At 40.5% G+C, this 27,965-nt stretch overlaps 1 protein-coding gene across 1 annotated transcript; it reads right to left on the bottom strand.

Annotated features, from left to right (window-relative positions):
- Positions 1-139: 139 nt before the first annotated feature.
- slc25a13 (solute carrier family 25 member 13) lies at positions 140-27,666 on the bottom strand (the record flags this gene model as incomplete). The annotated part of the gene is given in 11 exon segments (XM_079485069.1): positions 140-474; positions 2,106-2,322; positions 13,263-13,315; position 18,123; positions 18,127-18,178; positions 22,578-22,633; positions 22,635-22,667; positions 22,671-22,675; positions 25,304-25,450; positions 26,544-26,687; positions 27,609-27,666. Coding segments are annotated over 11 exon segments (1,101 nt in total).
- Between the last annotated feature and the right edge of the window lie 299 nt (positions 27,667-27,965).

Below are 27,965 nucleotides of genomic sequence, written 5' to 3'. Positions count from 1 at the left end.
ACAAATAAATATTTGATATACATTTAAATAAATCACACCACAATCCTTTTGAACACTTTTAAACATTCTGTTAGATAATAGCCAGCCATTTTATATTAGCTGTAGTTTAGACTAATAATCACATAACATAATTTCCAGATCATCTGCTGAAGGTTTTGTAGTATATTCTCCATAAAATAAAAGATTGTGTATGTTCAGTCCAGTAGCACACTATGGTCAGCCCCAGGACGAAGCATAAAGCGTGGTGTGATGTGGGCATGGCAGTCTTTTGGAATCGTGGTAGATGCAATCCAAATGTATTCTCGATGCCAGCAAACGTGCCCACAGCCAACCTGAAGCCACCAATGTGGTCAGGATTGGGCGCCGGGAGGCTGATCCGAGACTTGGGAGTGGGCTCAGAGCCAAGTGGTTTTCTGTGGTAAGGAGAGACGGAGATGTATGAGTAAGGAGGTGGAGGAGAGCCTTCACGTTCTGCTGTGTCCTGTCAGAAAGAATAAACAGCTTGACTGAACAGTAAAAACGAATATTTTCCTCTTAAAATTGTGGAACATAAAATAAATGAGCAGACCAGAACGGCCTTTTTTTAAACCTTTCCATTGAGGACACGGATCCTATTTTGGGATGTCGTCTCACCATTTTAGCCTGAATCACGGAATGAAATTACAGCATTTTGTAGTTTCAGCACCAGTTTCAAGCCCCAAAACAATGTTATATACAGCTGCGAAAAAATGTTAATAGACCACTCACAATTTTCATTTCATGAGTGAAAGACTGACAGCATGACAAGACACATGAAACTGTTTTAAAAATGTATATTTTTATATAGCTTTTCCTAAATACAGTACATTTACAAATATGATTATTGTAGTGCTAAAAAGTATGAACGTGTTTCACCAGTTTTCATTACATAAATGTAAATAGAAAAAATATGGGAGAAATATTCTTAGTAGTTCTCAGAATAAAACAAAAATTATCATTTTACCTGAACACAAACCTACCGTATAGTAAATTCAGAATAATAAAATATCTTATCATCGTAATGAAAAATAATGAAATGGTCTCTCCGTTTTTATCACGATTCTTTGTTATATTCAACAGTGGACTTAACAAAAGAAATTAAAATGCAAACAAAAGTAATAAACACATATAACTTATAAATAAGTTATGACTTGTAAATAGGATGTTCTTTCAAAAGTGACTGTGGTTTAAGTTTCAGGGTAGCATGATATTCCATGGGAAAATAAAGTAATTCTGTCCCAGACTGGAAAAGACTCCATTCAAAGTAATTCTTTCAGCCTCAAATCACTTAGACACATGGAGACATGTGGCTACAGAAGACTGTTACTTCAGGCTTTAGTGAATCAGCTGATACTTCTGAATCAAACGGTGTGGCGCTTGCTCACTTTATCAGGATAAGGATGCCACAGCTATTGGTCCAGGCATTACATGCTTTTTTTCGTAGCTGTGGGGCTTCCCTGCCTTGCAATTTTGCAGGAAATGTCTTCTAAAAAATGATGGGTGTGCCTGAGAATTTTCAGCATATTTCGCAAAACAATCACATTAGAATGCAGAATTTTAATATGGCAACATGTCCAGGACTTAAAATCGCATTCTTGCGTGTCTTAAGATGAAATATCATGACCGCTAATCATTCATAAAAATCATAGTGTTAAGTGCTGACTTATGTTGGGGACTACTAGTCAAAAACTTAGACCTGGCCAAAAAAGCATTATACTGTAAATGTAAAAACAGTGTGATATATTTACAATGCTCTGAAGTAATACAGTAGCTTTGTCTGAATTTTTTTTACTGAAATCTCCCATGCAGTTTCATTAAGATGCATCTCAGCAGGTTTAATCTCAACAATGTTTTCGTCACGAATGTCACACCTGCCATGACATGTCTTAACCTGAATGACATTTGAGAGCAAATAACTTCCAGTTCCATTTTGTTTTGCGATATATCTGTTCCACAGAATTTTTGTGTGTGTTTGGAATGACCTGAGATTGCGTGAATAATGTCAGAATTTACATTTTTAGTAACGTTTGGAAGAATCAAGACAATTAATACATTATTAGTTTCAGGTATACATCAGAGATCTCTACCTCCAGCTTTTTTCCAGCAGGCACGAGGTCCTTTTTCCCGAAGAATCTTCCAGACACAGTCAATGAGTCTATTGTGTTCGTGGTCTGGCCTGCACAGGGCAGCCACTTGTAACCGGGTCATGATAACATTCACAGGGGTCACCAGGGATGCTGCAGGCATGCCGTAAAGAAAATTCATCTTATTTAACAGTTTAAAGTAGACATAGACCATTAAACACTGGAGGGAAATTAAGACATCATTTGTGTTCATACAAAACTGAATTATAGATATGATCAAATAAAGCAGTTTTCACCCAAAAATGAGTGTTGAAATAATGTTGGTAACTGAACAACGGCGGTACTCATTGACGTGTAGTGGTTTTGTAGGGTCAGTAAATGATGACATCATTATATTTTTGGGTGAACTATCCCTTAAAGGCTATATGTTAAATGCTTATCATGCATTTACAGTGGCAGGAATAAAAGCACAATTTATCCAACTTTATGCATCCTTTTTTATTTAAATCAACTTGAAAGGTCCAGACAATACCTAATAATGAGGCTGGAATAAATCATGTCTCATGCTGTCCTGCACAAAGGCCGCCGCAGCACCCATTCAGCTCTTAACAGTCTAAATCAGCAACTGCATTTAGTGTAAGCAGCCATAATACCAGCATGCCGACTCAACCACACTCTCTATATTTCAACATTTAAAAGTCAACATTTTTTGGAGAATATATTGACAGAAATGCAATGTACATAACTATGTCTTTAGAGGTTTAGGGAGACCTTATATAATGAAGTTGTGTTTTTATTACCTTAGAATGAGCTATTTCTATCTACATACACCGCAGGTCCCCTTACATGGAACTGGCCATGTTGTTTCTACAGTAGCCCTGCAGACAAACTGCGCTACGGAGCATACATAAATATTTTATCTTCTTCGGCAAAGAAGCGAAAACGTGACAACATCTTAGCACTGTTTCAGCCACTGCAGTGCTTTGAAAAGTGATGGGTGAGCGCTGGAGAGAGTTGTTGCAATTCGCAACCTCACCACTACATTCCGCTAAATGCTATATACCGGGCCTTTAAAAACAAAAAAATGGCCTTTCTCATAAACTCTGCAAATACAGCAATTCATGTCCTGCAAATTGACACATTTGAAAGGATTACTTGTCCTAAAAATTATTGTCAATGTTTATTCATTTTTATCACTTCAAAACTGTACAAAACTGTACGATCCCTGAACATGCTCCACAGACAAAAAAACACAAAGGTCTTGAACAACATGAGGGCTTGTGAATAATGACAAGTTAAATAATGATATAATGTGCATTACCATATTTATATTCTTCTTTAAGAACATGCAGAAGTCTGGAAAAAGCCAACTGTACAGTATGTGGGTCAATGACCCTGAAGCCTGCCTACCCAATAATGGCAAACAAACTGAGCGTGAAATTCAATTTCCCAAGTCGACTGTAAATCGCTAATTGCCTTATAGCTTAAACTGCTGATAAATGGTAAACGGAGTGATACATGCCATACGAACATACTTAACCACAAAAACTTGCTATAAACCATCTGACAGATATAACATGTTGGGAAAGACAGGAATGCCGAGCTCACGTTGACAACGTATGGCTTTTCCATCTCCCATCATGCTAAAGTTCACGTCAAGAAGCAGTAAATCCAATATAGCCATCGGATTAGAAATAAATATTAATTCTGTTTTACGTCCAGTCCAAACCATATTGGCTTGGCTACAGAAGGGACATTTTAAACAGTGTTTTCTTTAAGATGAACCACAAGAGTAAAATATTAAAAACAACTTCAGACCTGGATCGTATTTTATACGTGACGAGAAAAGAGGGACTTGTAAAAATATGGCAAGTCAGATCTTGGATGTTTTGGCCTGCCTGTGCCAGCATTGTAAGATCTGTTTATTGCTACTGCAGCGTTACTTTTTTCTCCTTTTAACACTCTGAGAGCTCAAAGCGCAAACTTCCAGCGCCTATATATTAACAGTGGAAAATATCCGACCCTTGGCAGGCGCGCCGCACTTCAAAACGCAGCCTAAATCACTGAGCACTCTAATTAAGGCCAACCACAATGGAGCCAGCGGTGGCAGGCGGCTACCGGAGAGTGTGTGGTGGCTTACCCGGCAGCGCCCCTGCCAGCTCCCGCTCGCCCCACCTCATCTCTCACAACTGCCTCGGTGTGAGCATACCAGGGGAAGTAGATGGCGGAGACCGGGACGTCTCTCAGGGGGCGGGACAATGGACATGCTTTAATGTAACTGGAGGGTTTATCTGAGATGTATAAAGATTTCATGTTAAAGGGAAGGCTCGTATAAACGCTTTCTCTTAGGGTTTATTGGTTTGGGAACCACAGAAGCATTGTTGTTTTGTGAGGTATGCTGGGAGTTTGGTTTATGGTGTGTTAATGTCAGCCCTTGAGAATGACTGTGTAAGAGAAACAGAGGAAAAAGAACATGTGTCTGTCTGTTCCCAGGTCTGTTTTGGGCTTTTTCTCATCACCTAAAATAAACATTTCAGAGTTTTTCACCATGACTTTTTCTTAGACGGAAAGTAGAAGAGCAGTCGAAGGGACATAGCGTAGACTATAGGGTGTCGGTCACTGCAAACAAAGCCGTACCTTCAAGCGAATTCAGTTTCCTCATCTCCAGCACTCTGGCAATCCGCCAGGAGGGAGAAACAGAGAGATTTCCCTCTCAGCAGAACGATATAAAGCCCGGCTGCAGCACGCTTTAGACAGGCTTCATTAAACACACAAAGTTAATCTGCTGTGTGTACACAGGTAGCACAGATAGGAGAGGTATCTCTTTCCTGAATTGATCTTTGTGTGTCCACCTCACTCTCGTGCCTGCTGATATGAATCGGCCCGGCATTCAGAAGACCAGGCCTGACTCATCTGCTTTGGGTGATTCCCAGAATGCCCAGAGAAAAATCTGTCATTATTTACTCAAACTTGTGACGGCGCGGTGATCTGTTTTTCTTTCTTCTGCGGAACACAAGGGATGTGTTAGGCGTGTTGATGTTGGTGCTTTATTAATGACCTAAAATTCATATTTTTTGGTTAATCCAATATGTAAGCTCTTTAGTCACAGTAGTATTAAAATATAAATGTTGTTTTTATCCATGAATGGATAGAAGAAATAGTAAAGTACTTCATTATTTTTATTTTTATATATCTCTCCAATTGCAGTTATTAACTTGCAGCTCTTAATAGAAAAATAAGTATTGTTTAGCTTGATTTCTTTCTGACTTGAGAGAAGTTAAGAGAAGTATATTGTGCCAACACAAATTTGGGTTTAAAAAGGTGAATAAAGATAACTTGTTATGTGCCTAATGACTCTAAAGTTTGTCTTTGACTGATTCCCAAAAACATTTTCTCTATTATGACAGGTGGTCTAATAAATGATGTAGTTCTTGAATATTTACTTTTATTGGGAAGTGTCAAAACATACCGGTTTGTAAAATAACCGTCATATTAATAACCATGATTATCAATATTGTCTTAATTCTATACATATTGTAATGAATCATTCAGCACCCAAATGTTGCCTCAGAAGCTAAATGAACAAACTCTGTAATCTGCCTTACATTTCTATTCTGAGAGTGATTCATTGGCCAAAATGAAAACAATATTATTGATCATAACTTGTAGAGTTACATTTGTACAGTCATTTGGCCACGATTACATTGTAGTGACAATTTCATTGCACGCAACATCCTGCCTAACATCTTTCGTGTTCCACAGAAGAAAGAACATCATTCACATTCTGCCAGGACAATCAGGAAAGTTGAACAACATCTGGATGTGCTGGTCCTTGGAATGATAACTCGACAACACCACGCCGCAGCTCACAGGTGTGTGCGTGCATATGATCAAGCGTGTGTAAGTGTGTGTGTGCCGCAGCTCTTCATTTTGGAACACGGGCAAGGATTGGTGGTGGTGGAGACCCTGCAGCAGCAGAAGGGGAGAGGCGGGGTAATTAGGCTGACAAAGACAGCTCTGTGCCTAGGCCGGACCCTGAGGAGCCAGGCCGTCTGAGAGAAGCAGGCTGCAGCGCGTCTCCTGCACTCAAAGCACATTGTCCGCGCGGCTCAGGAGAGACACAGATGGAGGGGAGGCACCGGATTCTACATTCTTACATACACACAGGCTGTTGTGTGCCCTGGCGAACACCCCCCCATCGACCATGACTCTAAAATAAAGACTCTTTTCCCACGACAGGCTGACAGGTGAGCCCTGGAGACTTACCTGCCTCAGCCAGACGACAAGAGCATTTTTTTCTGTGACCGGCCATCTGATTTACAGATAATGAAGCACGTTCTACTGTAATCTATTGAGTGACATTAAAAGTGTTCTTTAAGTATGGATCATTAATACTTGATGTAACATTATACTAATTATACACAAACAGGTGATCACAGACTGTCAAGCGATAAAAATGACAAATAAGCGTAGGGAAAGTACCTTTAGATATGCAGTAGCATTGTGGGAATATCAACTACATAATAATATATACACAAACATGAACTTTGGGGTAAGTTCACCCAAAATAGAAAATCCTGTCATCATTTACTCACCATTAAGTTGTTCCAAAACTGTATTACAATCTTTGTTCTGTTTGAAAATAAAAGAAGATTTTGCAGAATGTGGGAAACTAAACAGTTCTGGGGCACCATTAACTACCAAAGTTTTTCCCTACCATGGAAGTCTATGGTGACCCATTTCTATTTGGTTACCAACATTCTTCCAAATGTCTTTCTTTGTGTTCGCCAAAACAATAAAATGTACACAGGTTTGGAACAAGTTGAGGGTGAGTAAATAATGACAGAATTTCATTTTTGCGTGAACTATCCCTTTTAATAAAGACATACATATTGGTATTTTCCTCACACAATGCAACAAAACAGAAAATGTAAAATATTATACTTATAATCATTATATTATTATGTATATTATTTTAATAAATTTTAATAAATATGACAAAATTCTACATCTTTTTGCAAAGCGAGTTATAGAAAATAATTTAAATTAAGGCAACAACACCTTTAAGCACAGCACCGAACAGTCGCCTATTTCTGTATATAATTACTGTAGCACTCCACATAACATGGGGCTCATCTATCTCTCTCCAACTGTCTATAAAATGTCAGACCACGCCACCGCTGGATGAGATATGATGACCCAGCGGCATCATGGCAGTCCATACAATGTTGTTTACACCAAAACACTCGCTCCCCGCAACCTCCCGTGCTCCAAGCCTCAGGAATGCATCCCTGCATCCCTCCTCAGATGCTTTGAGCAGCGATCAAATCTGAGATGTTCTCCTGCAGTGCTGCTAAGCCTCATCGGAAATAGGACACAAAAACAGCACTCAGGGAGCACCGGTGCATTTGTGGTTCTGAGAGGTTGTTGCTACCTGGTCTGACAGCTACAGCGGTACGCAGGGGGTGAATTGAGGCCTGATGCTGCATATGTGTGTGTGTGTTTTGCTGGTATTGTTGAAGGGTATAAAGAGTGCAAAGTGTGAAGTCACAGGTGGGAGGCGCTGGAGAGCTGAGGATGAACCTTTAGTGGTTTATGAGGATCAGATCATATTTTGAATTCGATGAGAGCTTTTATATCAGGAAACAAATGCTTGTTTTAGGACTGAATCTGTCTGGTTGTAGTCAGTGATAAAGATGTAAAACTCAAAAATAAACTAAAGAAAAAGCTAAAACCAACTCACGTTCGTGTAACATGCAAAATCAAAGTATTGTGAAAACACTGTGCAGAAGGTGAGAGATTAATCTTTATATTAATTTGTTAAGTATGCAAGCATGCATATGTGGTACGAAAGAAGATTAGTTCATGACATTCTCTTGACCTTTTATAGTATGTCCCAACACTAAGATATTAAAAAGAAGGCACTTTACTATCATGTGCTGTACTTTTAGCAAGCTTATTACTGGAATGATTAGCATGTGTAAGTGACACATACCTAGTCCAAGACAGATGACAGAGAGATCACTGACGTGTGGCCCTGTGGTAACTCCAGGGGTTTAGTGAAGATCACCTAAGATCCAACAATCACATTTGTTAGATTAAAAGAATGATAAACAAAGTGTGCAAAACATTTGAGGTGATCCTGCAGCTATGCATATAACTCCAAGGTTGAATGTAACTTTGTGAATAAGTAGACACGTATAATCCAGTCTCAGAAACCGAGATGAAAAGATGGAGGTGATATATAATGTGATATTCCTATTATAGGACGGAACGCATTAGGCCCTGAGAAAAATCTGCTATTGTCAGTTTTTATATGAGGAGAGGCGGTGCCTGAAACATCACACAGTCTACCGTCCCCTGAGGGATTCTCAGAAAACAACCTTGTGTCTCCAACCTTGTACTTGTAAAGCAGAGAAAAAGCATCAGCAGGTTGGAACAGGTTCCTACAAGGAATAAAACGCTCCGGCTTTTACGTGACGGCATCCGAGGCTGCAACAGAAGTATTGAAACGTGTCTCGCCAAAGAGGTTGGCTGCTCGCCGCCTCCATGCCCTATCTTTCCTGTTGCTCCTAGTAACTGAGGCTGCACGCAGAAAAACAGACCAGTGTAATTAGATGGAAATCAGTTTCCATGGATTTCTTCTCTTCCCTCAGCCCTGCGTTTGAATACATAAGGGCCTTACTGTTTGTTTGTTGTTGATTTTTTCCCCCTATTCTTTCGGAGATATTAATATACGAGTGTGCGCCCTGCTTACCGGAATGCTCACTCAATCTCATAAGTGTGCCAGTTAAAAATCCCATTATTTGCTGTGTTTCAAAAGAAAGATCATTATCATCTAACTGAGTGAAATGACACGCTTCCTGTCCGGAGGAAATTACAGCCCAGACGTGCATATAGACGCTTACAAAGCAACAACATAAACAAGCGTTACTGCGCATGCACACTTTTGTGGCCCAAACAAACTTCCCATTTACATCCGCAAAGAATACAGTCCCTGTAGATTATTTCTGATAACAAGCAAAATAAATATCAAGTAAATGACATTAGCTAGCAAGTTTAAAGTATGTCTAGCCAGTATTATTTTGGTTTACCAGTAAAGAACCGTTACTTGGCTAAACTTAAAAGGCTCATGAACCATTCAACAAATTGTTTATTATAAATAAATGATTTGCAATACAATTTAACAAATGGTTTATTTTATAAAATTATTATACAATCCAATATTAATATAAATAAAATAAGGTATAAATAGCTATATTATTGGCCAATAGCCAGCGATGGCTTTAACGCATGTTTTAGATGAATGAATTGGGTACTAATTGGATATTAAAGTTACTCAAAAGGAACAAACAAGCAAGTCAGAACATCATCTGGAGACAAAACATCAATGGCCTAAGAGTGGGAAGGCATGCGGGAAAGCAACGTGACTGCAAGAAATGCGATTTGTTTGCACTGTCGGCCAGTGTCGGCTTGATAATTCGGTGGTAATTACAAGGCAAGGTAATCCCCAGAGGCACAGAGTGCTATCGGGTGTAGTGTATGCGTGTGTATGTTTGTGACATCAACTAAACCCCGCCTCAAACCGAAAACAAATAGTTCTCGCACACCCTCTGCATCAGCATTGCACGCGTACACAAAAAACTGCAGGTTTTCTAAAAACAATAGCTTAGCGCACAAACATTAGCCTCCATTACCAATCGTTGGTGCATTACACGCACTTAAATGGAGATTACACGGGTGTGTTTTCACGTAGTAAAGGGGAGCATTGCGATAAAAGTTCCACAGTAAACTAACAAACCATTACAAAGACTGGTAGACTTCAGGCAGGCTAAATTACTCAGCTTTACAACCTGTCCTGAAAACGAACAAAGCAACACTGTATGCGTGCCACGGTTTTCCAACTCCACAGCACTTTACATTGGCTAAGCGAGTATTTTGAGTAACCCAGCCCTCAAATGAAGGCCAGCATCAAGCAGATAAGAATCCAGCCAACTCCTCAGTCAGCGAAGCATGATGTTCCTACCAAACCGACCAACTCTCTGCAAAGGCCTGATTCAGAAACTGCAATGTGGGAAGACGTGCTAAAAAATGAAAAAAAAAACTCAAATTTGCCACAAGGTTTCATAACCCCGCTCTCGTTTTCTGTGATTTTTACTCTTTTCACACCCTCTTCTCTTAGACAGGAACACAAATCAGCACTCTAGTCTTTTTCCTCTCAAAGAAAATAAATAGATTTGATTCGCCGCGACTGCAGTGTCAATAAACACAGCTTTGAGAGAGTGGCGCGTGTGCAGGCGCGAGAAAGAGAGCGGATCCTGCCAGGCCAAACACCAGGGATTCGGCCGGGATGAAAGGAGCTGTCAAGGGAATCAGAAGAGGAAAAACACATCTCTGTGGCACAGGCTGCCATTCTGAACTGACTTCATGTGCAACCTACCTGATGTTTCCCCAGCCATCTCCTTTCATGAGCAGGCCAAAGAGATCTTGTGGGATAAATGCACTCTTATAATCGAGACATGCAATCATCTCAGTGTCTGTGACACTTGCAAATGGTAACCCACACATGTAGAAATGAGAAATGTGTAGAAGTCCTTACATCGATCGTTTTTGGGGTAATGCATTGGCAGTATTTTTAAGTAAGTAATGCTCATCATTTTCTTAATTTTAATTTATTTACTGACAAATGCAACTGAAAACATTTTACGTTGCAATGTTGGGATATATTTAAAATGCATTGTGGGAGTTGTAACTTCTATATTCAGCTGGTAATCAAGAAATGGCTTCAGTTGAATCCAGTTCCACTGAAGCAAAAACAGCTCTGAAAAATACAAGCAAGCCATAGCGCTTCATACTCACACTACACAAACAAACAGGTTACTACGTTCAAAAATTAAAAGTGACAGAATTCACTTTCAGACTTAAGTTGACACAAGAAAGAAACTATGAAAACAATGTATTATTAACATCAATCTCTCAATAATTTTTTAATGACATAAGTACACGATTCATTCCACATGCTTGTATAGGGCACAGCCCTTAAAACCAACAGCCATTGCAAACTACTGTATGATTTAGATGTGAGATGACAGAAGGGAAGTTTGTTATCCATGTTCTTAAATACTGATGGGGCTGAAGTGTCTTTTCAATCATCTAACAAAAGAAGAGAAGTGTTCCCTCAGGGCCAGACTTAAACCTCTAAGCAAACCTGACATTCAAAACTAAACTTCTTTGTTGGGTTTTCTCAGCACACTTTTACAGTGTGACGTATGGGTTATACGTTCATGTATCAAAGTATAGATAATCACAGATCTATCGGACAATATTTCAGCAGGTAGACAGAATAATAAGAGTATGCGTTAATGTTGAAAGGTGGTGTTAAATGAACCCTATTGAAAAAAAACAATGGAAACCCAATTATAACCATCACATAAATTCTAATGGTTTGCATTTAAATAGCATTATGAACTTTTTTCCCTTTAAAACCATGACGAAATACCCCTGCTGAAAAGAAACTATAGAAACACAATAAAACCATTACAGAAGTTCCAGTGGTTTCCATTAAAATACAATTATGAACCCTTAGATTTTTCCATCACATACCAGTAGTACCATTATACTTTCCATTAAAACCAACACAAATCCTTTTAAAACCATTACAACTTGGTGTGAACCTTTGTACCTTGCTGAAAAGACAATAGAAACCATTAAAGAAGTTGAAATGGTTTAAAGGGATTTGTATTGGTTTTTAATGAAAACTAATGGTGTCTACTGGTATGTGATGGATTCTATTGGTGGGATGTTAAATCCGACTGGAATAATGCCTAAAACACACTGGTAAAAGGAATTGTATACGTTCATTTATCAACGTATAAATACTCACAGATCTGCCGGACAATACTTCAGGAGGTAGAGGAACTGTGCCGTCTTTCTGTGTAGTCTGTCTTCCCAGAAGGTTATTCAACAGTGAGGAAAACAAAACCCGTATGTAAATCCATATGCCACTCATAAAAATTTATATGTTTTTGTTGTTTACTTTATTTAAACAATTATATTTGATTGGATGGCATTATATCAGCTTACTTGTTCAATGCATCATGTTAAACTTGAAAGACTTTAAATTGTAAGTTAATGCCAAATGATTATGTTTCAATTTTGAAATAAAGTTTTCAATCAAGTAGCAATTTAATAAAAAAAATTAATTAAGTCACAGCTTCCAGTTCCCAGCATGCTTCGCATTCGACAGAATAATAAGAGTAGGCCTAAATGTTGAAATGTAGTGATTTCTGCATTTTCAATCAAAATGAAATGAACCCTGCTCAAAGAAAACATTGGAACCCGCAAACCAATAGAAACCATCACAGAAATTCTAATGGTCTGCATTAAAATAGCATTTTGAACAATTAGCTTTTCTATAAAAAACATCAAAAATATGTTTTGTACTTTACTCCAAAATTCCAAAAATAAAATTCATCACAAAGGCCTACCAGTAATTTCCATTAAATCCTATACAATTCCCATTATAACCATTAAATCGGTTTTCTATTATGTTTTCTTCAGCAGTCAAGGTGAGATTTATTAATGTTTAGCTTACCAATATAATATTTGATCTGAAGGAATTATATTGGTCATTTTGACCTTGTGTCTTTGAACATTGTTAAAACAAATTAAGCCAAGTTAGTTCAACGTGATGACATCGTATTTGAACAGGAAACTGATATAATAGGGCTTAATAAAAAACAATTGTTAACATATAGTGAAGAATACCAAAAAGTATTTTTTTGATTTTTCTAATAGAATAGAAGTTAGGCCTACTCAAAAATACTCAAACAAGTTGTATAACAAGTTCTGTATACATATTGTTGGGTTAACCTGATTCAGTCACGTTATTTGTACATTTCATGTTTGGAAAACTTGAATGAAACGTGGGATTCTATGATTGAATCATGTTAAACCAAAAAACTACTTTTGAGTTGACACATGTCAACTCCAGATTGCAAGAATGTACACCGCTTTCACTAAAGATCAAAGAGAAAAGAGATTCACGTCTTTTTCGAGGAGGTAAGCAGAGCCACTGAAGTCAGGCGGGGTGTATTTGAGAGGAGTTAAGGGCTTTGGTTTAAAGAGGCCAGGCTGATGTGGTGAAGGCAGAGCACTTACTGTAAGCTTTATGGCTTTCTCGGGAGCCACGCCCAGAAGCTGTGGTACGGGGCCTATAATTAGAAAACAAGTTGATTAAAAAAGACAGGGAGCGATGGAAGCTCGACTTTCCTCCATATAAAAGCTGCAGAGCTGCCTGCATCCACACGCTTATGAACACTATTGATGTGGAACGTATTAATATTGGAAACTACAAACTCTTTTTCCTTTTAAAGCCAAAATTTACACAGCTCTCATTTCTGTTTTAGATAAAAAAATAAACAGAATAATACTCCCCCAACATTCACAAACAAGCATAGAAATGTGTCTATGAGTCAAAATAGGCCACACAGCAAGACGAATACAAACAGTTTCAGCATGCATGGCTTAAGGAACAGATGTGTGTTTATCTTGTGTATATTGTCTACAGAGCAAGCAGAAATAGAAAACACTGTTCATTTTTCAGACTTAATCATCCGTTGCAGCTCCGGTAAACAGTTATTGTTCTCGTACCCTGCTTGCTTCTTTGTGGTTGCCAGGTTGGTGACATCATTGGCTGTTGGCTTGTACCTATGTCTGTGTTTTTATTCCTTTGGAAAGTCACTAAACTAAATGTTTACTGTTGCTATTTTCTGTTAGTCTTTAAAAGATGTCTTGTACAGTAGTAGGACACTGCACTAAAAAAGCATTAAAAAAGTAGCATGTGGCATTGAAGTAATAGCTGAAGCTCAGCTTTGAGAAGAATTTAAAGTGGTCCTATTTTGCCTATTTTTCTTTATTATGTTTATGATGTGCTTTACAACAGTGTTCACATTTCGATTTTCACCTGTGTTTTACACCATCATCTCAAGTTCCCTGGTTCTATGAAGTACCTCCTTCCGAAACGTTCTGAATGGTCAAGCTGAGCCAGCCTGTGTTAGGACTCTGTCCTTCCTGTCTCGAGCTTTCAAGCTCCCTGGGCAGAGTCATGACATTGCTACGTCTTTCGGGTTTTTGTTGTGTTATGTGTGGAGACATGTGGCTTTATGTTGTTACGTGATGCCACGTGTCTTCCTGTTATGTCTCTCAGCCCCACCCTCCTATCTCTGGTAATTTCCTAAGGGTTTCATTCCCATCGTCTGTTTGGTGTTTCACTTTAATTAGGGTTTTATTCCCATCAGCTGTCACCACTCTCCCCATGTAATCACTCCTCGTTAGTGTCTCCCTTTATATAGTCTTAGTTTCCCTCTGTTCAGTGTCGGTGCATTGTCTTCTGTTTGTGATCACTGGATGTCTTGCTGTTCTGTGGACGTCGTGATTTGGATTACCTGTTTCTAAATTTGTGGATTTATATAGTTTTTCCTGTAGACCACGTTTTGTCCCCATAGAGGGAAGTGTTTGTTTGCCTTTGTTTTTTTGGTTCATGTTTTCCCATTGTGGATGTTTCATTTAATAAAAGTTTATTTACGTTAACCCTTCGTCTGCCTGCATCTGGGTTCTGTCCAAGCCATTTCGTGACAGAATGCACCGACCCAGAAGAACCCAGCAGGCAGCTCTTTTCGCTGCAAGGTCTCGCCAGCCTCGTCCCCTATGCAGCATTCGCCAGGGGAACTTGGACCTGGATGTGTACCTGGACAGGTTCCTGGAGGCCGCAGGGGAGGTGCTCCTCGGGGAGGAGGAGGTGACTGCGGCGTTCAACAGCGGCCTCAGGGTTCCCCTATCGCCAGCGGAGATGAGGAGGCTGAGACCTCTGGACTTTGAGGGCGTACTCCGGTTCGCCATGAGCCGACCGGAGCCCAGGGTCTCCGTCCTACCGAGGGTCTCTTCTCCGTTGGGCCCAATCACTGAGGGTCTCGCCCTGAAGCTCGGAGTCGTGACTACCTTCTCGGACCCTGCAACCTCTCCACCAACCACCAGTCTTCGGGGCAAGCGTGGAAGGAGAGAGTCCTGGGGGTCCTCTTCGGAGGCCTCCAACGCGGAGCCAGCCCCGTCCTTCACCTCCTTCCTCCAGCCGACTACCAGGCAATTGGCTCGGCAGAAGAGAAAGAGGCAACGGAGGGGGGCACGTAACCCAGCCCAGCCGGCTCTCCTGCCGGTTCTCCAGCCGGGTTTACAGCCAGCGATCCAGCAGGCGTCCAGACCTGCCTCTCCGCAGGCGTCCAGACCTGCCTCTCCGCAGGCGTCCGGACCTGCCTCTCCGCAGGCGTCCGGACCTGCCTCTCCGCAGGCGTCCGGACCTGTCTCTCCGCAGGCGTCAGGACCTGCCTCTCCCCAGGCGTCAGGACCTGCCTCTCCCCAGGCGTCAGGACCTGCCTCTCCCCAGGCGTCAGGACCTGCCTCTCCCCAGGCGTCAGGACCTGCCTCTCCGCAGGCGTCAGGACCTGCCTTTCCGCAGGCGTCAGGACCTGCCTTTCCGCAGGCGTCAGGACCTGCCTTTCCGCAGGCGTCAGGACCTGCCTTTCCGCAGGCGTCAGGACCTGCCTTTCCGCAGGCGTCAGGACCTGCCTTTCCGCAGGCGTCAGGACCTGCCTTTCCGCAGGCGTCAGGACCTGCCTTTCCGCAGGCGTCAGGACCTGCCTTTCCGCATGCGTCAGGACCTGCCTTTCCGCAGGCGTCAGGACCTGCCTTTCCGCAGGCGTCAGGACCTGCCTTTCCGCAGGCGTCAGGACCTGCCTTTCCGCAGGCGTCAGGACCTGCCTTTCCGGCATCCAGACCTGCCCTTCCGCAGGCGGATTTCCAGCCGGTGCCTCAGCCTGTTCTCCGGCCGGCATCACCTCAAACTTTTTTCCCCCTTGGACACACACCTCTCCCTAGCCCCTTCAAGTCCCCGCCGGTCTCGTCCGGTTGCTTCAAGTCCCCGCCGGTCTCGTCCGGTTGTTTCAAGTCCCCGCCGGTCTCGTCCGGTTGTTTCAAGTCCCCGCCGGTCTCGTCCGGTTGTTTCAAGTCCCCGCCGGTCTCGTCCGGTTGTTTCAAGTCTCCTCAACCTGTCCCGTCCGGTTGTTTCAAGTCTCCTCAACCTGTCCCACCCTTTTCTGGTGTCCCCAAGGTTTGGCCTCCCATTCCACCACCACCCCTCCCATGTTTGTTGTTTTTGTTGACCCACCCGAACCCCTTCATAGCCTCCCTTATGTTCCCTTTAGTTTGTTCTGTGTTGTGCTTGTGGTGTTTGTCTTTGTGCTTTTGTGTTTTGGCCCGCTGAGGTTTCTCCCTTGAGACGCCATGGGGCGTTTCTGGGGGCGGGGGTAATGTTAGGACTCTGTCCTTCCTGTCTCGAGCTTTCAAGCTCCCTGGGCAGAGTCATGACATTGCTACGTCTTTCGGGTTTTTGTTGTGTTATGTGTGGAGACATGTGGCTTTATGTTGTTACGTGATGCCACGTGTCTTCCTGTTATGTCTCTCAGCCCCACCCTCCTATCTCTGGTAATTTCCTAAGGGTTTCATTCCCATCGTCTGTTTGGTGTTTCACTTTAATTAGGGTTTTATTCCCATCAGCTGTCACCACTCTCCCCATGTAATCACTCCTCGTTAGTGTCTCCCTTTATATAGTCTTAGTTTCCCTCTGTTCAGTGTCGGTGCATTGTCTTCTGTTTGTGATCACTGGATGTCTTGCTGTTCTGTGGACGTCGTGATTTGGATTACCTGTTTCTAAATTTGTGGATTTATATAGTTTTTCCTGTAGACCACGTTTTGTCCCCATAGAGGGAAGTGTTTGTTTGCCTTTGTTTTTTTGGTTCATGTTTTCCCATTGTGGATGTTTCATTTAATAAAAGTTTATTTACGTTAACCCTTCGTCTGCCTGCATCTGGGTTCTGTCCAAGCCATTTCGTGACAGCCTGAAGTGATACCACTTAAAGTATGTGTTGAGAGGATTACCCTATCCGCGTTCCAGTGGGCAGGATCAATGTAAATGTTGGGATTCATGATGTCACTAACCCAGGTAAAATGATTTCTGTTAAAGAAATATCTTCCTTTTCTGTGAACTTTGAGCATTGCAAATTGGCAAATGTTTTTTATGCTCAAACAGCTATGCTACTCACTAACTAAATTTACTTAATTTAAAGAAGTGAAATTCCATTAGATGTCCCCTTTAAGAAGACTGCAAAAAAGTTTATAAATAAATTGCCAAGACAAATTACAACAAAATAAATACATATTAATAACAGATACAATTGTTTTATTTATTTCCTTCAAGCTTTCCATTTTTCTGTGCATTTCATATATACATATTTATTTATATTTGATTGAACACATATTCCCTGATATGCTTTTTCCAAATAATTTTGTCCAATAAATAACTTTTTTTTCCATTTGTACCATACAAAATACACACGTATAACCTAACGCAAGGGGGTATTAAAGCAAATAGTGTATAAATATTCCCCCGAAGACATCACTTTTGGCCACTACTATATGGGCGGAAAGTATAAAAACCTATTCAAACGCTTATCAATAACTACTTGGCCCACTGCAAACATCACAAAGCACCAATATGTCACAGATTTTCATACCATCCCCCGGTTATAATCTCACACAGGTGATGAAGATTTGAGCCTCTCTTTTGTGGGCTCTATGATTGACAAATACCAGTAGTTAGTGTTTTCAATAGAGGTCACACGGCAATTGCACCTTGCAATCATAATTTGAATCTGTGACCTCACCGAACGCTTTAAAAACTCTAAAAGTGGAGCAGATACTCATTATCTGAGCAGCATTGACTTTGTAGAGCATTCATGCTCTTCATTGTTAAGTTCCTGTGCTGGTATGTGCCCTTTCAAGATTTGCACATTGTCCCCTGAAGCAGCAAAGGTAGCCTTAATCTCTTCAAAGAAGGTAAGGTCAGAAGGAAGATGACCTGCCCCTGGCTCTTATGAAAACATTTTTTGGCGAAGCGTAGGCGCTGACCTCAGTAGAGGCCAAAGAAGCCCTCATAGCGTACAACTTTTTTGAAGCACTCAAAGCTGTTCACGATGGAACCCGAGGAGCGCTGGTTCTGCATGTGGGTCCATAGGGTACGTGGCGGTGGCCCCCATGGTTGTCAGGAAGGTGTCACGGTGGAACTGTTTGAAAAATGTGAGGAACAGCAAGGATGTTAAATAAGAAGTACACCAGGAAGGGGGTGAGATGAAGGACACATCAAACAACAACAAAAATACGAGTGAAGGGAAAGCGTCAAAATGCTTCTGAAGAACACATCACTCAATTCTTATCTGACAACTTTGGGGTGGACACCAAAGGGATACTGCACCGACAGACATAATTAAAGAGTGACTCGCCTTGCTCTACCTCCTTATTACTCTGTCTCCTTCAGAGAGCCAGTCTGGAGCCAAACATGAGACCAAGCACCACCTCCTTACGTACACACACACCAACACGCACGCACCTCTGATCACGCACAGGTACAAAAGAATCCACCCAGGAGGTTCCTGTGACCTCCTCTTTAAATGTGAGAAATAGCCCTGTAAGAGGCCAATGGGGCGTGATTTGTTTTCCTTCTTGCCTTCTTCCGCAATCTCTCGTGGGGAGGCATGACTGGTGGTAGGTGTGTGCTCAGGTAAAGGGGTGGTGCACACTCACTCACCTCCAGCCAGAGAGCCAAGGGTGGACCGGTACAGAGTGTGACACATCGCCACCAGACAAAAAAGGATTCAAATTCAAGGATTGTGCTGTTGTGTAGTGCACCACTTATAGTTCTTAGAAATGTATTTTAAGGACACGTTTGAAATATAATTGTTAAGGCTAACATTTATTTTTTGAATAATAATATCAATAGACAATCCTATCAATCCTACACAAAATTGGTCGGGGCCTGCGGCTGTGTGGACAGTGCTCTAGACATATAGCGCAAATGCACTTTGGCCATCCCAAGTTCGAGTCCCGGGTCGATGTCCTTTTCTGGCCCCAACCCCTTATCTCTCCTATTTCGCCAGTGAACAAATAGATGGTTAAAAGCACTGCGAGCCACCCGAGTTCGATTTACGGCTCGTTGTCCTTTTCTGGCTCCTTAACCCTCTCTCATCCCATCATTTTCTTTCTCTCTCTACAATGTACTGTCTGGCAAAAAACTATATGTGTAGGCCATAAAAGAAAACCAAAAATATATATGAAATAAAATTATTTTAAAGTTGATGGATTTAATAAAAAATCTATAAAAAATACATTAATACATTTAATAAAAATGTACAGACAATTATCTATACAGACAGTATGGCTTATTTAGATCTTATGTAAGGTTTGCAATATTTTATAATATTACTATTTATTTATTATTTCTTTTTTCCTTTTTTATACAATGTATGTGCTACAATGTAATTGTATATTTGTGTAATGTACATTGTTATATATTATAACAAATTTAATGGAATATACATTTTAATCAAATTGAGGGGAATCGCGTTCTACATAAAATGGGCATTATTACTAAACCCTTGTGCATCAATTGTAAAAAACTCACACTTGGGCTGAGAAAGGACAAAAATGTCCATGTCCGTAAATGTACATGTCCAAACATGGCCCTAAAAACGTTCAATTACTTCATTTTGTTTTCACTAGAATCAGTTCTTATCATAACTACCAAACATTCATTCATTTTCAGAGTTTTAACCTTGTTTGTTTACATAACGCCACATTATGCCTTTATGGCTTCTGATCGTCTACATCAAAATCAAGCTCAACTTTTATCTCAGATTAAAAAAAGAAATAATAATGCCAACAAGGGATAAAAACTTGTTTGAATGAAAAATATTTTAAATCTCAGTAAGCTACAGTGACTTGAATATAAGATGTTGGATTTGTATATAGACACTTTGGCGGAGGGTACAGATCCAGGATCAGCATCACCTGGGAAACAGCCTGGCATATAAACCACACGTACACATCACTCGAGGATCTTGTACTCCTCACTGCTAATACTGTGTCTTCTCTTCCTATAGAGTCCAGCGAGTAACGGAACCACCAAGGAATCATTTTGCACGAGCACGGACTGGCAGGCAATTGGTTGAACACGAGCACCTCGGGTTGTCACCAGTGGATTGAGTTTTTCCCCACGTGTGTCAATAAATTCCCCTCCGGGGTTGTTTACACCGGCTGTCTTGTGTCCGTAGAGTCTCTTACCCTGCCACAACACACACACACACAAAATTCATTACACACATACAAACCACTCCAAACTGACACATAAACACAGTTATAGCTGTATCTTTTGTTCAGATGCCCGCCATGCTGTATAATACAGCAGAAACAGAGCAACGGAAACGTCTAGGACTAAAATGGAGAAAATAGCAGTTGTTATAATGGGTTTCAATGAGGACATTTTTGTAATAATAAGTTGAAATGAGTTGTAAACTTAGTTTGATTGAAATTTCTTTTTGCAGGCAGCAAGCGTTTTTAATAGCGTTGTGACTTGAGGTTTGAGGACAGATAAAGAATCATTAGACCAGTTGCATTTTATTTCATCCAATATCCCTGAATAACGAGAACTTTTAGTGTAGTAGTGTTAGTCGAGACAAGCCGAAACCACAATCAAGTAGGTCCAATCAGTTCTCCAGCCACGGCCATAACCCACAGTTACAGAGAGCCAGAACTATTCAAGCGTTCCATGCTGCATTCCCCGCCTGAGATACAGTCGCCCTGCATACCCGTTTCGCTACTCCTGAGACCTGGAACGAGACCACCTGTCAGGAGCCGGCCGAAACTGAACCAGGCCCCCCCACAGGCTCACAGAGGGGTTAAGGGTGTGTGATGAACTGTGCTAGGGGGAGGGGGAAGATGCGAGGCAGGGCTGGCCAGCAGCCCATAAGGCCAGACCACAGCCCAAAGCAGCTCATTGTGGTGGGACTGGCGTCTCCGTCCCGGGCCCCCGCTTCGTATGGCCGGCACAAAGGAATGACTGAGCCCTCAATGTGTTTCAAGGCAGAACTTCGGATAAAATAAAAAGAGAATATCAAGGCACAGACGCACTCTCAGTCTTTTCCCTGTAGAGTATGTGAAAAGCTTCTGTTTTCATTTCCCCTCATCGCACCATCAGAGGGTGATAACTTTCCTCCACCGCTGGGTTCGCGTTTCATTTACAGTTATTATATTTGTGATCTTTGTGTCGATGACAGATACGGATATTCTCTTTTTTGCAGCTTTGGTTAAAGAAAAGGCATGAGCCCAGCGTAAGCTGATGGAAAAATCTAGAGAGGCTGGAAAGAGGCAGTTTTTTACATAAACAGGTCCTCGAGATACACTGTAAAAAACGAAAATGCTCATCATTTACTCATCTTTGTATAGATCCAAACCTGTATGATTTGTTTTCTGCTCTCAAAAGAGAAGTTTAGCGATGAAAGGCGATCGGTGACTGCATATACACCATTCAAGTCTTCTTAAATTAAGATTCTGTCATCATTTACTCACCCCCTTGTCATTTCAAACTTGTATGGCTTTCTTTCTTCTAAAGAACACAAAAGAAGATTTTTTGAAGAATGTTGGTAGTTTGACACTGGAGTTACCCATTCACAATTTTACGGACACAAACCAAATGCAAGTCAAAAGGCACGCCATTGTACCAACATTCTTCAAAATGTTTTCTTTGATTTTCCCGAAGCTGACCTCTCTAACCCAGCACATGTCTACAAGGAACAAAATCACAACTTTTTAAAGTCTACTTTTTTAAAGCATAACATCTACAAGATGTTTGAGGAAGATTGGCGCGGTGTGGCTTCAAAACAAATAACCTCCAACATCTTGACTCAGAGCGAGTTGGGTAATTACAGTATCACATTGCTAAGAAATAATAATGCCCAAGAAGCAATTACTGATCAAGCATTACTACAGAGATACTTGAGACCCCACCCTGTACGACTATGAGTCAGTTCATAGGTCATGGTATCTGACTCTTCAGAAAAGCTGATGTGATGTCTCTGGTTTTGTTAAGCTGGGTTTATGTCACCAGGACATGATTACAGTACGCTGCTTTATGGCTCATAGCAGATATTTTGTAAATACACTTCCATGCTCATTATCGTTCGGGTAAGACCGATGCAACAGTCGCGATTGCGTGGAAACATGTGTGCCCGCTACAAGCTAAAAAAGTTGGAACAGGCTGGACCGTGTTCAAAACCTCCTCCCGTACAATAATAGGAAGAGTCATGTATCATCAACTCTGCAATTGCCAGAACAAGATTCAGAACAGAAAGACCAGAAAAGTTTTCACATATAATTACAGAAGTCAGACAATGTAGTTTTTAGAAGGCAAAAGTGGTTTGAGGGCTCTGTAGCTGTATGTTATGTTATGGCTGAGCCTCAAACCCTTCTTCTGATAGAGAGAGAGGCTCACAGGGGATGACTCAGCAGTGATCTGTTACCATGGAGACTCACCCTCTTGGATCAAACAGGTCAGACAGCTGGAATAGGATGTCTACTTCTATGGGGAGGGGTCACCTGGCCAAACCTCTGGGAGGCAACGAGTCACTCCTCTGGCAAAGGGAGATGCAGAACAGGAAATACAGAACCATCTATTTAACAATGTGTATGATTTAATAATTTAGTCTGACTGTTTTTAGCAACATATCTGTTTCTGAAAGATGTTCTCTAGCCCCAAAAGTTTGGATATGCAGTATTTGGATATGTAGCACTCATAGCACACATACATTTGGGTATTTGATTTCTGCATTTACATCTCCTGTGAGTCAGATGTCAAATATACATCTTGAAGATGTCTGTACGATGTTAATGATTTAGAATGGATATAAAACCCCCTTTCTAAGACGTTTATCAGATGTTTTTACACAAATGTTTCTAGATCTCTTACATACGTACCTGTGCAAGGTTACATGCATTAGATGACAAAATAGGAACTGACACTGTCAAAATATTGCTAACCTTTTTTCAGAACTTTACTTTTCAAACTAAATTTAGCGATGACTTAACTGAAATGTATGACACATTCTCATGCTTATTTGTAACAATTTTACAAGGAGACTAATTCATTTGCCTGTAAAATTAGTTAGCACTTTTTAATAAAATCTGCTTTCGTACCAGTGACGTTTTTGGGAAGGTTTTTGGAGCTTGACGTTAGGTTTAACGCATTCTTATGTAGCCACATCGTAAAATAGATATGCATTGCCAAATAGTTTCCCAGGAATTCGTGACATAACTTTGTATGCTATTGTTTCATGTTCATGGACATGGATTTCCCATTTTCTTCGTGTCACTCAGTAAGACTCACTAAGCACAACTTTTTATCCAATGTATTTCATTCTTTCATATGTACAGTATATATTAACTCTCACAGTAATTTGTACATATTTTACGAGGTGGCATATTATGAATTCGTTCAATATCATTCCTACGTTTATAGTATGATTTTGCCCCTGTGACATTAGGGTTAGGGTCGGCCTTTTTCGTTTCTACGCCACCTTCTACAATACGCAGGAATTGCAGTGAGTTTAGGATATATACATATATATATATATATATATAGTATGTATATAAACAAGCTGTATGTACAGTATATGAGAGTGAGTATATTAAAAGAAAAAAAAATTATGAACACGAATGAATAGATTATACATTTTGTGACTATCATGAACTGCCGTGAAACTGCAATTGCCGCAAGATCAGGTTGGACAGATCCCAAGGTCCTTTTAGTGGATGTATGAAGTCCTGTCACATAGTGTTGTTAATCGATTTAACTATTGACAAAATATCATAAAATATCCAGATTGTTATCTTGGGAAATGTTTTACTTGAGAAATAACTTGTTTTGTCGTTCTTTAAAGTTAAATGTTGTTTTCTTATGACATCTTTAAGTGTGGTTTAGATGTCCAAATATATTTTAGAGCTACAACAGTATATAAATCATATTTAGTCACTTTTCTATTACAGAACATAAAGTCATCTCTATGCAATTATGTAGTAAATAATTCTGTGAGTCAGGGCATGTACGGGACATCGGGCGGTTATGTGGGTTAAGTGCAAAGTGGTAATGAGCAGGATAAACACAGGCCGGTTAACAGTGGGATTCCCGCTGCACTGGTATAGAGTGACTACCCTGAAAAAGGCAGCAAGTGTTCTTACACAGAGCCCTATTGAACGAAGACCAGCTCAGCTTACCCCGGCCTTAAACGTGCTGTGAAGTGTGAAGAACGCTTCAATCAAAGATCACGCAGGGCATCTGTCTTTTCAACTTCACAAAACAAACATTGGCTACTGATAAGTCTCAAGAACATGTCACCAATGCCCAAATGACCTGCATAAGTCAATGGACGGATACTACGTTACCTTTCAAGTACCGAAGTGAAAAAGCACATCTAAAATCAAGCTGGTGGGAATTTTATGCAATACTGCTGGAATTTTATCAAATCCACCCGCATTAACTTTTGTTTATCTATTTGCGAATACGGTTCGTTGCGGCCGTTTGCTGGGTGACATGTTCTCCAGGTGGCGAACGGCAGCTTTTGCAATGATGAAACAATGCTTTTGGCGTCTCCCTCAAAACATACGGTACTAATCAGCTTGAGGGTCAGCAAGAGAAGTAGATGTGGAAATTTGCACGCACAGGTCCCAGCGAAGCCTGATGACGGCCCGCAGCCTCTGTGGGAACAGCGTTGGTAAATGTAGCCTCTCCACCCCGGCCCGGTCCCCACGTGGCTGGTAGCATCGCATGCCGGGTGTGTACAGCAAGAGTATGTGTCCAAGAGGCAGAGCTCCAGATTTTAAGAGCTGTTTCACAGGTCAGCAATTGGTCAGGGAGTCAAAGTTTCTTTGAGGGAGTTGTATGAGAAATGCAATCCCTGGAGGGCAATCCACAATTTTTATAAATTGTTTAATGATCGATGAGCTACATGTGACATACGCAATGTTTAAGTTTATCTTTGGGGAACAAAATTTGAGCAAAATGCAAGTGGCCTATACACTATAAAAAAGGTGCTATTTAAACCTTTTTCCAGTTTATTGGAGTACTTCATCCAGAAGCACAGATATCAATGCCAGCAAAGCATTGTGGGTACGATTTGTTCTGTCTGTTGGGTCACATCCAGTCTGCCTAATCAAGGGAGGAAGGATAAAGTCAAAACAAAACAAGATAAAAAAACACAACTAACCTTTAGTAACTTCCACATATCTGCGGTTGCCTGCCAGGGTGGTGTAGATCTTCCTAATGAGCTCCATGTTGTTTAGAAGCAAGTTGAGGCCATTAAAGTAGGAAAAGCTGACCTGATGTGACGTATTGCCACCGGCTGCCTGCAAAACTGGCAAACGTACACACAGGCATTTGTAGGAAGAGATCCTTTTATGAGGGACAGAGGTGATAAATAGCTGAAAATTCAATGGAGTGCCAAACATTAATCAAGCCTCAGTACGGCGACATATTTAGCACTTCCACCCCACAGAGCGCTAAATAAATACATGTGTTTCACAGAGAGACACACTAGTCATTTCAGAGCCTTTCAAGCTCGAGGGCCGTTTTAATTACACTGTTTTATGAGGAGAGAGACATGTAAAGTGGAAAACTAACATGAGGTAAATCTTTAAATAGCATCTGACAGAATCATGCTCTGTGTGAAAACTTCCTTACCTCCATTCCTAAGGTACAAGAAAACAAAAACAAGAAAACCACAACAAAAAACACAGATATTGTTTATGTTGTGCACAATGATTTTAAGTTTAAATAATTGTATTTTCTTTAGTGGAAAAACTGCAGATGGCTAAAAAATGCAAGTATAGTTTTCAGGCCAGTGAAGGGGGTTGGGAAAGAAAAAGTGAGTCTTGTCTTTCACTAGATGGCGCTGTGTGCTTTGCTGAAATGATGCGTACATAATGCCAAATTCAGACCTCTCTGTTTGCCGAACTGAGATGTCATTTGTAAAATCCTCGCATAAACCTGTTGAGTTGTAAATACTGTCCAAACTGAAAAAAGTTCAAACATGTTAATCTCCAAAGAAAGGAAAATATTTGTCCTCCTGTTTTGTTTTGCGAAGCATATCAAGTAAAATAGCGAGTGTGTAGACTGGGTCTGACAAGCTTTGTCTTTAATTTGTTTCTAATGGTGCCGAAATTGTTTGTTTACAAACATCTTGCAGAATCCCAAGGTTTATAAGACATAAACCATGGGGAAAATGACAGACTTCATGGAGTGTTTATAAAACAGACTGCTCTTCATACAAATAAGCACACACAGCAAACACCTTGCAAACAAATATATCCCAGTTGTTTTTGTGCTTGACATAAATAAAGTGTACCGTGAAACAAAAGACTGAAAACTACCTGTCATAGCTGCAAAACCCTGTTATAGCCTACTACAATACCACTGAATGGAAAACAACTCAAAACAAACAGACTCACAACAGCTAGTCATTCTTTCACAAATGTGGGTTGGAGCATGGGGTCTGATAACAATAATGTCCCTAAAGTCCTGAACGCTGATGGTACCTGTCCTGTCCTCGTCTTTGCACAAAACGCTTGTCTGGCAAGCTCCAGCTGCATTTTCTGTAACATGTCACTCAGTTTCTCAGTTTACAGAATGAACAGATGAAGTGATTTGTACTGGAAAAAGATACAAACATGATTTTATCACATAAAACAAGCTAGATGCATGTTGTACAGATGGCCTTGAATCCATAGCAGGACAAACAGACAGTAGTCATTTAAAAGTAAATGCAAGCATTCCTTAAATATAATAAAAAATACATAATTATATAGGCCTACAGCTCATTAAAAATAAACCTTAATTTAAACAAAAATATGGATGAACTTTTGTTGGTGTAAAAACAAGATTAGAGTAAAGTACAAATAGGCTTTTCAAATGTAATATTTATGGGAAAACAAGATAAACATGGAATAGGTTCCAATAAATATGGATGAAAATTATATTGTGAGTTCTTACTAAAATGAAAAATTGTTTTACTACAGTAAAGTGTAGGCTAACAGTAAACCATAGCAACCAAATTTACTGTTGTCTAAATGTAATAATCGTAGTTTAAAGTCCCAGTGAAATAAAAAATGACAATGCCTATTTTTCCATGAAATACTGCAGCGTTTATTGTAAATAAATCAATGTGGGTCATAATCTTAATTTAAAATCTGAAAATGCACTTCCTTCCGGTAGTGACTATCAATCTTAAAGGCGCAGTTTTTCATTTACAGCGGCCACTAGCGTTGTATTATAGATTTGCAACGAAAAGTTTTATCCAAACAGCACGTTGGCCACCACAATACAAAAATATGTCATCGGCTGCGACAACGCATCTTCTCATTTTGTCGCAGTGAAGTGATCGTGCGGGCATTAGAACGACTGTAGAAAGAGCTATGTCATATTTATTACATAAAATAAAAGGTCCGTGGATTTTAAGGATAAAAAGAAGGATAAAAGTCAGGCGAAGCTACGATCTGCGCTAATATTTGAAAGACTTTCCAGCAGAGACGCGTTAGGACCCGCGGTGCTGAGGCTTTTAGCAGAGATACTCATAGATATCTATGGAGATACTTTCCAGCAGAGAGACGTTGGACAGAAAGATCATCTAAAAGTCCCCCCAGTTACATTGGTTATCTGTTTGTCAGAACCAAGATATGATGTTGTTAAAACGCGCGCTTTAGAGTTGTTTGTCCGTTTAGGGCTCCTGTACAAAACATGGCGGCGAATTCAATGTATGTAGAAATAAATAGCTTATTCTAAGGTATTACAAACACAACGATTCATTACGTGACTTTGAAGAAGTAGTTTTGTATATTAAATTGCATTTATGTCAATAGATCTTGTTAAAAACC

Source organism: Barbatula barbatula (assembly GCF_947034865.1).
Source record: "Barbatula barbatula genome assembly, chromosome: 21".
Lineage (NCBI taxonomy): Eukaryota > Metazoa > Chordata > Actinopteri > Cypriniformes > Nemacheilidae > Barbatula > Barbatula barbatula.
Note: the sequence above shows the minus strand (reverse complement) of the source record. Positions and strands in the feature narration are given on the sequence as shown.